General features: G+C 38.5%; 1 protein-coding gene across 1 annotated transcript in view; it reads left to right on the forward strand.

Annotated features, from left to right (window-relative positions):
* Nucleotides 1-12675, forward strand: part of MORC1 (MORC family CW-type zinc finger 1) — a 178708-nt gene that overhangs the window by 52745 nt on the left and 113288 nt on the right. Inside the window, 4 exon segments of the mRNA XM_007450543.1 lie at nucleotides 4196-4321; nucleotides 9108-9187; nucleotides 9869-9942; nucleotides 12304-12368. Of these exon segments, the coding sequence (XP_007450605.1) occupies nucleotides 4196-4321; nucleotides 9108-9187; nucleotides 9869-9942; nucleotides 12304-12368 (345 nt within the window).

Genomic DNA, 12675 nt, shown 5'->3' on the forward strand with positions numbered 1-12675 from the left:
AATCTTTATGCACTTCTTTATATTCAAGATAATATAGGCCTTGTTAATTTCAACTTCAAGAACTCTTCAGAGATTTTATAGGGACTTTAGCAATAAATTTAGAAAATTATAAACCAGTTTTGGTTATAGTATACAGTATTTTCATGAATAGAAATATGGCACTTCAGAGATACTCCAAAAGGGATCTAATTTAGTCTAGTGCCCAGATTTTAGAGTTGTTTTCTCAACTATGGAAGGTAGCTCAGTGGTCGGACTGGATGGGAGTCTGTTGTCTGTGTACCCAGTGTAGATAAATGTGGAGGGTGTCCTAGGTCCAAACACCTTCAAGAGATTGTTCTTCTCTCTTCTTTCAGGAAAACTGCTTTACATACTACCCTGTCCAGTAGGTCTACCAGGCAATGGTTCTTAAAACTGGTAGAGTTAAAGAAACACCTGGATAGTTTAAAAAAAATTCACATGCTCAGACTCCAGCCACAGAGAATCTGAATCGGTAGATAAAGGAGATTTGACCTCGGTCATGAGATCCCTCTTTCTGGACCCTCTCCTACCCTTAACATAGTTTGGTGGTCCCAACACATACATCCACCCATGATATGCCACATATGGAGCAACACTTCCAACAGCAGGAGGACAGGGTGGATAGGTGGGAGAAGAAAGAGGCCACACAGTGGCCACAGCCACAGCTGGAGGCTAAATTTGAGACTTTTTTGAGAATACCCATTGCTGAGCAGGGGACAAGCACATAGATTACCCCAGCTCCTCCTATCATATTCCACAGACTATAAAGCCAGTTTCTGCTGGAAACTGGAAAATTTTCCCTTCTCAAGTCTGTCACGTGACTCTGTGTGTGTGTGTGTGTATGTGTGTGTGTGTGTGTGTGTGTGTGTGTGTTAGGGAGCTTGCTCTCTTCCTTTCTCAGTTTATTATAGACAGTTAAATAGAAAGTAAGGGAGAAAGATGATACAGACAAAGAGAGAGAGATATGGATACTTCTGGAAAACTTTAGGTTGGAAAAGACATTTAGGAGGAAACGAGACGAACACCTCTTGGAGAAGATATGTGAAGCAGCTCCTGCATGATGGAGAGTAACACTATATTTTTTCTTAGATCTTCTGAAGATACCATGATGACGGAGTACATTTGTATCTCACTTTCCCCAGTGGGTGGTTTTATTTGTAAACACTGGTAACATCATCACTGAAGATGATCAGTCATTAAAAAGTCTTATATAGGGAACCCTCTGTTGTTCATTCTAAATTAAGCCAAGGAAGTCCTGAATAATTATCATTTATTCAACAAATGTTTATTGATGAGGATGGAGGGTACCTCATGGAGGGTACAGCCTGATGGAGATACAAGTAAGTAAACAGTCAACGACACCACAAAGCGGCAAGTGCTGTGCTGTGGAGGGGCCCACAGAAGAAGGAGGGGGGCACCGGAGGAGATTGACTCACCCAATCTTGAGGAGTGAGGGAAGGCTTTGAGAGGAAGTGTGATCTGAAGCGTGAAGAGGAGCTAACTGAAAATGGCCACAGAATTGAATGTGCCAAGGCTTGGGGGTAAGAAAGCATGACGCCATAACTGGAGAACTGAAGTGGTCATAAATGGCTACACTGAAGCTGGCAGGAGACGAGGCTGGAGAGTTAAGTGGGGTCCAGATCATGAAGGACCTTATGTATCATATAAAGATGTTTGAAAGTGACATTGGGTAGCCTGCTTCGTATACAGATGTCATATTTAGCCTTCTTTGTCTTTCTATCACTGACATGATAATAGCATAAGAAGTATTGCTGTTCTCTTTGTCACAAGTAAATAGGAACTTTCAAAAGTAGGTGTGTGGGGGCTTCCCTGGTGGCGCAGTGGTTGGGAGTCCGCCTGCCGATGCAGGGGACACAGGTTCGTGCCCCAGTCTGGGAAGATCCCGCATGCCACGGAGTGGCTGGGCCTGTGAGCCATGGCCGCTGGGCCTGCACGTCCGGAGCTTGTGCTCCGCAACGGGAGAGGCCACAGCAGTGAGAGGCCCGCGTACCGCAAAAAAAAAAAAAGTTTCCATAACAGGTGAGGGTGGCTCACTGTGTCCAGACTGTGCAAATAACATGATATATGCTAAAAATCTACTTCTTTTTCTGGGACTCTGGAATTTTTATACATGCTAGGCAGAGGGTGTTTATATGACCAGCCCCAGTAAAAAAACAAAAACAAAAACAGAAGCAAAGAACAAACAATGATGAAAAAGCCTTGAGGGCCCAGAGTCTCTAATAGGCTTGCTGAGGCAGAAGCATCACACAGACGTTGCTACATTTTCATAGCTGGGGAAAGAGGATTCTCTGTGTGACCCTTCATGAGAGGGGGAGAACATAAGAAAGCCACACGAGGATTCCTCCAGACATCACCTCTCTTTTCCATAGGAGCCATTGTATATCCTTACTTCATCACCATGATAAAGCTTAGCCATGAATACAATTACACGCTAAGTCCTATGAGACCTTCTAGCGCATCTTCCTCACATAGGGGAGGTCTTGAGGATCCCCTGCAAACATGCTATGAATATTTACCTATAAATATTAATGGAATGAGGAAAGAAGTGACCTATTAAGAGGTAGACATATTAGTGTCCTTATTTTATATTTGTATAATATTTTTTTTTAACCAAAACTTGTCTAACCCAGTTGGATCTCTCACCAGATTTCTCAAATTCTCAAACTTGTCTCTGAATTACTTTTTACTTTTACCTTCAAATGACAAAGAAGTGTTAGCTTTGAGGAGAGTCAAAAGGAGCTTCTAGCTGTAAGGGCAATTTCAAATCAGGAGGTCCAGAAAGGATTTGAATAATGGCAGAAGTCCTCAGAATTTTTATAGTGTCCCAAGGTGACTTTTTTTTTTCTCTTAACAGGGGAGGACTTACTTGACTGTGCAGCTTCTGGTATACTAATAATTGACTACATTACTGTTGTCATGCAGATAACCTTTCGTGTCACATTAAAGCTGCACTTGTATTTATGGAGTAATAGCCATGGACTAGATACTTTTACGTAATTTATATTGGGAAATTCTACTGAAGGCTTTCTTTTTAAACAACTAATAGAAATTCCTGACTTCATAATGAGCTTCAGATCCTGCCTGGAGGAACTTATAACCAACCAGGAAATCCTTGGACTGCCTATGGAGTTCATCTTCATTTTTGTAAATTCCTTGGAGCTCGGTTCTTTCTTACTGAGTAATTGCCAATAATGTGACCCCATTGAGCAGCCACCCCCCAACAGGCTTTATATTTCCTTTCCACCAACTTGTCTCCCTCTGGACTGAGGTAGGATTATAAAAATGATAGGTTTACTGCTCCCTGCTTTCTATTTGTGCCTTGTAGCCCTTCCCTTGTAGACTTTTCTAGGACCCAGTAGATGAAGAGCACTACTTCTTAAGCATGGCTGGGCCTGTTTTTGATCTTTATTTCTTGTCTAGTTGGAGAGGATTTACATTTCACAAGGAGACTTTAATATAGAAGGTCCCTGGAGGAGTTGTTATACAGCAACACAGCGACTTCTCAACAATGTGCAGTTTTACAAGGGTAGTTTTCTTCATAGGCTATTTATGTTGTTTCTGCTCCCATTTTATTGCCTTTCCACCCTTTATTTTTCTCTTTTCTTTTTCACTTATCATGTTATCAGACTTCTCCCCTCAGCTGGCCATTAATACTTATTTTAACACTTAATTGCACTTACAGAATGAAGTTTTATGTTTCTTGTTCATAATTTTCAAAGCAAATGAAACATTTTATTGTATTTCTCTGTTTGCAATAACTTCATGGAAATGTATTTCATTCATGTGGGCCTAGATTCATTTTGTTATGTTTGAGCAGGGGGATTGTTTTGTTTATTTGTTGCAGTTTTGTCCTTCTGGGCCTATAGCTTTAATGAAAAGTATCTTTTCTATTGCTGATATAAGTCTACTTTGAATTGGCTAGTTGCCAACCAGAGTTCAGTTCTAATCAATGTGTAGGTTATTCATGGAAGCCTTTGTATTTAGGGGTGTGTGAGTGTTGCAGGATTTGCTGGTATTTGTTGTGTCATTAGGTTTAGGAAAAAGTTCCTGAAGCTGCTAGTAGTAACCATTATGACTTGGTAGTCTTATTTTTTCTTCTCAAATAATGTCATTATTACATTGTCTACAGTATGGCCTTTGATATTTTCTTTTCTAGTTTTCCAGAGAGATGGTCATTCAGAGCCTATACATCTGTTCTGTATTTTGACCCTTGGATGAGAATATTCATTCAGGCCAAAAGAGTTAAAACAAAATATCTATGTTATTGCCTCTACAAACCCAGGTAACTCACCTTTGTTCAATTATCTTCATAGAGTTTTCGTTTGTAAAATACCTCCCACCCCAATTGTTAAAGTGATTTGATAGTAAGATTTTTATAATTTGATAGTAAGATTTTTACAATTGCAAATAAAATTCAAACTGCATTCTGGAAGGTTTGCTGAAGAGTAATTATATGAAACAAATATTTGGCCATAATAGTAACATACTGCAGTGAACACTCTAAGTTAGATGGTCCCCCCAAGTAGGAATATGTTATTTACTTCAGTGACTCCTAGGTGCTTTGATTGTAATGGGTTCTATTAAAAAAATCTGTTCACTTATATTTTCTTTTTACTCAAATATATTTGAATTATTAAGTCATATACATATATGTGTATGTATATTTTATATATAGAATGCACATATGTATAGATATACATCTGGTTCACTTATATTTTAATTACCATTTATATTTTAGCATAAGCTTTTTTTAAGCTTACATTTGCCTATTATATAACTTATCTTGCACAACTATGCATGCTATGAGAACAGTTTATTTTTTCTTGGTGTGTGGTGTGTGGGTGGTCATTCATTTATTTTCTAAACATTTATCAAAACCTGTTAGTCTGAAATTGTGCTAGAAAGATAAGATTAGTTCTAGTTTTCAGGAGTTTACTATCTACTGGGAGGAACATTTAATGCTTGTACATTGTCCATATGTATGCCTTTTGATATACATTATGTTATTTAATTTTTGCAGTGACCCTGTGGGTTATGTTTTATCATCATTTAGAAATAAATAAATGTCAGAACTAGATAAGAACTCAAATCTTCTGGCTCCGAATTCTTTACCAATTCAAATTCCATGCTCTTTCCCCTATACCACACTAATTCTTTATTACAGACCCACATTTGTTATGTCTTATTTCCATGAATAAGTAGTTGCTGTTCTGGGGCCTTGCAATCACTCATATTGATATTAATATGAAAAATTGTGGATCTCTGAATTGAATGCCCTGACCACACACGAATGGATTCCTCAAAAGCTTTACTTTTGATTTCTGATTCTACTGCAGGTCATATTTTGAAAAATGAAGTATACCAAGCCTGAGACTTACTGTATAAAATCTGTTTGTTCCTTAATTCATATCAAAGTGGTCCTTCGTTTTCATCAGTCTCATTCTTCTGGGAAGCACCAAGGGTCTCCTGGATCAATCAGTATAGCTCATCTTTTCAAATTAAATTATCCCTCTCTTAGTGAGTTTGGGTAAAAAATGGTTTAAGCCAGTGGAAAATGTGGATTTATCTCTATATTCTGAGGGAATTTTATTAAATTGAATTTCATCTACCTAAATTACTTATATCAAGTGATGGCTGTTTCCTACCCTAGTATATTTTTTAATGCACCTTGCAGTGTAATATTCTTAGATATATCTTACCAGGAAGTAGATATAATATAAATATTTATTTTATTCCTTAAAAGATACTTAAGGAGGCTCTGATAGTTACATGGGGCTCTGATAAACTGTTAAGTCTGATATGTTTGGGGATCTACAGTATAGACAGGTTTAATTTTTCATGGCTTTATCCCTTAGGCTTAACTTTCTCTCCATTTGACTTATTTACTTGCATATTGTTTTCCTCACAGCTTCTCTGGTGGCAAAAGTTTTGTGTAAGAAATATGTGGTATTCTCTCCATGTTATCTCACCCCTAGTGGGGCGACCCTTACTTTATTTCTTCCCTAAAAGGCACTCTAGCTCTAATGGCTGTATGGAAACAAATTAAAAGCTGGGAATGACCCTATAGGACCAGAGTAGAAGCATGTAAAATGTATAAAAAATGATTAAATACTCTGTCCACTTGACCATCCAGCCTCCAATAAACTTCTAGACATGAACCCTGAAGTATTATTTATAAGAATACATACCTATACTTTATGGTCAGTCATTTCTCTATATTTTTGTAGCAAACAGAAAGAAGATTGTATTTTAATTGTGTGGATGGACTTACAGTTGCTGTAGTTCCTTTACCCCAATGTCTCTAACAAGTTCAGAAGGTGCTGGGGGGAATTTTTGGTGTTATGTCATTGGTTTCCTCCCTTAATCATATTCTCTTCAGTGTTTTTATCAATAGCTTGGGTAAAAAACAGGCATGTTTGAATTCATAATAGACCCTGAACTAGAAGGAGTATCTTATATCAGGCATAATGTGAACAAGATGTGAGAGAGTTGAAATAGGAAAGATAAATGTAGTATAAATAACCTACAGTCCCGAATTTAGATTTTAAAAATCTATTGTGTTAATAGCCTAGACTTGGACAGTGATTTACATGAAAAAAAATAGATGTTTTCGTCGACCACAAGCTTAATCTAAGCTTGTCTAAGTGTGACAGGGTTGCTGAAAATATTTATGGAACTTAGCGAGTAGCACAAGATGGTAGCCATCCGTTCTCCCCCCGCCCCGCCGCGGGTCCCAGCGGCTCGGGCGGCGGCAGCAGCGGCAGCGGCCAGGCAGCCCAGCTTCGCGAAGGCTCTGCGCCCGCAGGCACCCGGCCCGCGCCCGCCGCGCTGCCACGATGCCCAAGAGGAAGAAACCGGCTCCTGCAAAAGTAGAAACGAAGCCAAAAAAGGCGGCAGGAAAGGATAAATCTTCAGACAAAATAGTGCAAACAGAAGGGAGAAGGGGAGCAAAGGGAAAACAGGCTGAAGTGGCTCACCAAGACACTAAGGAAGACTCACCTGCAGAAAATGGAGAAGCTAAAAACGAGGAGAGCCCGGCTTCTGATGAAGCAGGAGGGAAAGAAGCCAAGTCTGATTAATATCACACACCTGGTCCTATCAGGGGTCCCTGTCTCCCTCCTTGTACAATCCAGAGGAATATTTTTATCAACTATTTTGTAAATGCAAGTTTTTTAGTAGATCTAGAAACATTTTTAAAAAGGAGGGAATCCCACCTCATCCCATTTTTTAAGTGTAAATGCTCTTTTTTAAGAGGTGAAATCATTTGCTGGTTTATTTTTTGGTACAAGCAGAAAATAGTGGGATATTGAATATGGGAGGCTTTGATTGTCTTGGGTGTCAGCTTAACATTCCACAGATGGGGGGGGTAGCTTTTATATCCTATAATACAAAGCATACGAAATGGCAGTTTGGAGACAGTTGTGCATTTAATGTCTTAAACGCTTTAAATTACTTCTCTTCCCATGTTGTTTTTGGTAGAATTGTTTCCTAAAGGAAACCACTCACCCCTTGATCTTGGCTCTCCTGGGCAGAATTTTGTGCACTTTGTAACATCTTTGGTAATGGTAGTCCAGTTCTTCTAGTAACTGTTAATGTGCTGTGAACGACTGACAATTTGAGTATGTAGTGTATATGATATTAAATTGTGAATTAGTGGGACTTATGATGTAATAGCATATTAATATTTGAAGGTATTGGTACTTGATATCCTGTGAAGGAAAATTTGCCTCCAAATTTTAAGCTGGAAAGTCACTGGAATAACTTCAGAAAAGAATCACAACTACATGATTTTTTAGATTTTTGGTATGTATATTGAGAATTCTGTACAAATTGAAATGTCTGTATACTGATCCTCAAAACAACCAATAAAATATCAATTATAAAAGAAAAAAAAGAAAAGAACAAGATGGTAATACTACCAATAAACCATGTCCTGCTTATACCATGTCTGGAGGGTGATGTTCAGATGAGGATGCTTTAGGAGGGAAGGGACTTCCTAGCTCACAGTATAAATTAGCTATCTGGTTATCTGGTAGGGGGTCATTGGTGGAATTGAGCATCATGCCGTGGATGAGGGAATACACAGGGCCTGAGTGAAAACGTGAAAAGCTGCCATATGATGGTTGGAATTCTAGAGGGCAGAACTTGGATGGCTGGATAGAAGTGGAAGACAGAGCTAGCTCAGCATGAGAGTGTTAGGCTGTTTTTGCAAGGCAGAGACACACAGATTACCTTTTTCTATCGGTGTTTATTTATTTACTTAAATTTATTTATTGGCCGAGTTGGGTCTTCGTTGCTGCATGAGGGCTTTCTCTAGTTGCGGCGAGCGGGGGCTACTCTTCGTTGCGGTGTGTGGGCTTCTCATTGCGGTGGCTTCTCTTGTTGCGGAGGTCTTAGACTGTAACAGAAACAAGCTGCTGGCCTAATTAGGCCCACGAGCAGTATTTTGCCTATGCCTGGCATAGGCTCATTGGGCATATAGATGTAGACTCTCTCCTCTGCCTGAACAGATGCCTCTTTTTATATGTCTTTAAATGTTTTGGCTTCAAGAGATGTTCTAGAATTCTCCATCTACCTCTCACTGCCTTTCTGAACATTGCCTTTCTAAACATTGAAGTTATCAGAGAATGTTAAGCTCCTGAGTCTACATGGGTATCAGACAAAATTAGGGACTGGGAGAAGCAGTTTATCCAGTGTCAGTGATGATCTGGGTAAGAGGGCTATAGGTATATTAACCAGAAACTTTGATAATGGAGCAGTTACATAGAAAATTTTCTTTTTAAGAAAATTGTCCTATTTTACATGTATAAGTGAACATTAGTGTGGCCAGAGATTTTCTTAGATCTCTCCTGAAGTTCCCTTACTAAAGCAAAATTGCCAAGTATTAAAAGGCAAGAAATTTTTCTTAGGCCTAAACTTTGCTGACTTACCAGCTGAATGCAACTTACTTGATGACTTTTTCTTAATAATAACATATCTCTGGAGTATATAGTCTTCCTAAAGAACATTTTTGTATTATGAACTTTAAAATGATAATCTGACTTACGTTCTTTCCTGTTTCATTTCAGAAAGTATCTGTATGTCACATCTTCTTTTAAAGGGGCATTTAAAAATGAAGTTAAAAAGGCAGAAGAAGCAGTAAAGATAGGTATGTAATTACCTATGGCCTACATCATTATTGTTAATTTATTCAGCAGACGTTAATTGAGCAGTTATTCTGAGACATACCCTGCTTTGGGCATTATAGGAATAAACACAAGTAATCAAATGTAATTCCTACCTCTAAGGAGCTTCATAACACGTTCTCCATCTTTGGTTTTGTCTAAATATGATGTTATTATTATAAAAGTAATTCAAGTTCTGCATACACACTTGGAACTAGATTGATGTATATTAGGGTTGTCCTGATGCAGAGTTAGATCATTTTAGGGACTGGTGTTGCATCCACTTTAAGAAGGCATGCTGTACACATTCACTCCTCCCACAAAAGGACAAAGCCATCCTTCCCCAGTGATCCAGGAGTGAGGAGTAGCTCTATATCCATATTTCATGGATTTTAGAGAGTTTCCAGTCAGCCGAACATTCAGTCATGACTTTTGAATTTGTATGTGTATATATATATGCCCTATAAGTTGTCATGCCTTAGAGGACCCTGTATGGCTACCTAGTCTTGGAATGTGTGAAAGCTATAGAAGGAATACAGGATTTTCCGAGATTATTATCTGTAAGCCATTCTTACTGGTCATGGATATATCATATATATGGAATATTCATTTAAAGATGCTTGAAAGGGTTTCATTTTATTGAATTATCTTGCTTCTGTTTCTAGCTGAACTCATATTGAAAGAAGCACAAATCAAAGGAAACCACACTGACAGAACTTCTTTGTCTTCTCCTGCCAAGGTATGACATATAGAGTAGTCTTCTTAAATGGTGAACAGGGTCATTTGCTTTTTCCTGTACACAGATGACTCTTATTTATCACTTCTTAAACCTTTAAACAAGTTCAGAAGATTGTTAATTTTAACACAGGTAAACAGAATAGATGGGTGCAGAGAAAGGGGAGGAAACTCAGCAAGTGGGGGGAAGGCTGAGATTGAGAGCAAAGGTGAACAAAATGTGGGGTGAATTGAGAGGTAAGGAAGATCATCACAACTCATTTCTTTAAAAGGAATGGAGGGCTTCCCTGGTGGCACAGTGGTTGAGAGTCTGCCTGCCGATGCAGGGGCCCCGGTCCGGGAAGATCCCACATGCCGTGGAGTGGCTGGGCCCATGAGCCATGGCTGCTGAGCCTGCGCGTCCGGAGCCTGTGCTCCGTAACAGGAGAGGACACGACAGTGAGAAGCCCGCGTACCAAAAAAAAAAAAGGAAGGGAAAAGTAATAGAGAAAAGGAGAAAATAATGAAAAGCTAGCAGAAAAAACTAGCCTATCAAGTCTCCCTGAAAATATCTCTTCAAATTATAGCTCTCTATGGACCTAAATAAATAGGGAGAACAAGGAGAAGACTAATAAGCAATCCTTCTTTCTAGTGCTAAGAATTATTTACTCAATTACGAATATTAATAACAATGCTTCCAGCTTACAAACCTCTTTTCTTATGAGTTGCTTCACACAGTTCATAAACATTCTATGTAATCCTTGCAGTATGCCCATGAGTAAGATAGGTTATAAAGAACTATTATTATTAATTATAATGCATAGCAACTAAGAGAAAAAGAATATTGCGGCAGGACATGTATTGTAAGTTTGCTAACTTTTACCAAAAATATGGTACCAAGCTTGCTACCACAGTAAGTCATTGCACGACATATTTACGTGCTTACATGGGATAAGGAGGTATAGGGAGAAAAAAATGCTTCACTTCACCCTTCCTTCATCCTCTTCTGTGCACTCAGTATATGAATTCTTTCTGTAATTTGCCCTCAAACTTTCAAGAGCGTGTCTGATAAAGAGCTCTCATATCTAATGATCATGAATATGGGATGAAATCAAAGAGGAGCACATGTTAATTCCCCAAATCTATCCATGACTTTCCCCAAATTCTTTTACCTTTTTCTTTTCACTTATTTTTTTTAAGGTAAACGAAGACCTATCTTATTGTTGTTGACTTTTAAGGAAGAGTTTAAGCTTTCTTTTTTTTGTCTCTAAAAAAATCAGTTTCCTAGGCTGTATGTATTTGGGAGACAAGAGAAACAGACTCTTTCTAACGAGTCAGGACCTTGCTTTCTTCTTGCCTTAGCCAGTTACCTCTCGCTGCCTCTTTGCTCTGTGCTCTAAGTTCATTGACAGGAAGGGCAGGGATGACTTTGAGCAGCTTGCTTTGTTGCTCTGATGCACACTCGTTTCTTTAACTCAGAGAAGAGAGCTAAGCAGAATGACCTCGGCTTTTGACCTCTTAAATTCCTCTAGGCGGTTGGGTGGTTGAATTTGAAGTGAAATACTTACCAAGCATTTACCATTTTCTTTTACTTTAAAGGCCGTGAAAATAAGGTTCAGTCAGTGGTATATCCATCAAATGAGATGCCCATCTTTCACATCAAGTGGATGGAGCACATTAAAAGTCTATTCTTATTTGTGAAATAATAATAATGCATTGTTTTTTTTTTTCTGCCTGGTTATAGAGAGCATACCAGAGATAGGGTAGTGAATGAGCCAGTATATCAGATTAAAAGAGAAGAAAAGAAAGACAGGTGGGTACGGGTATTGAGGCACTCTGAAAGGGAGAAAGCCCAGGATGGGATATCCTATAAAGGGAAAGTTTGCGGAGGATTAGTTAGGGGTATATGGAACTTGATATAGAGGAGACATTTTCTTTTGGCCTCTGATAAAATTTTTTAATTACAATTTTTTTTCCTGAAGGAAGCTTTAGTGATGGATCACGTGATTCAGCATTTTCTGTTCTCACAGACAAAAGCCAGAGTCTAGGTGCATTGAATGACTTTCTCAAGCTTTCACATAGTTTGTGTGAAAGCCACTGTGACATTACAGGAAGCAGTGACTCTTTCTCTAAAAGCCAGAGAGGACATTGGGATATGTGCAAAGAGAGAACTGTGGGCTTGGATTTGGTTTGTCTTCTTAGCTATTAGGACTTAATAATTTATCAAGTATTTATTGAGTATCTGCTATTGTAGAATTGCATTAGGCAATGTGACCTATCACTATTACCCTTGTGAAATCTTTAGATAATAGGATAATAAATATCAACTCAGCTCTCATTTACTTAATGGCGTTATGTGCTCTCCTAACCAAATGTACTTCTCCAGGATGTATTACAGAAAGCTTTGGAAGATGTAAAAGCAAAGCAGAAGATTCTTCAAGAGAAACGGAGGTAAGGCATAAGATTTTCTGTTTGCTAGAATCCTCTGTACTATGTTAAAACAAATTCTGATTTCTGAGTAGGCAGATTTGGTGATTATTATGACAGTTTCTCTTCCTTAGCTTGTGACATCTTATGATATTAAGCATAATATGGTCAAAATCCCCCAACGAACGTAATCAATGGAAAGTATTTATAAAGTATATATTTTCATGTACACATATGTTAAAACTTCTCAATACAGAGTGAAAAATTAGTTCAGTTTTGATTATATGAAGAAGAGAACTGCCCAGGGGTCCAGCTGACAACTTCTCTTTCC

Source organism: Lipotes vexillifer, unplaced genomic scaffold, assembly GCF_000442215.2.
Source record: "Lipotes vexillifer unplaced genomic scaffold, Lipotes_vexillifer_v1.1 scaffold946, whole genome shotgun sequence".
NCBI lineage: Eukaryota > Metazoa > Chordata > Mammalia > Artiodactyla > Lipotidae > Lipotes > Lipotes vexillifer.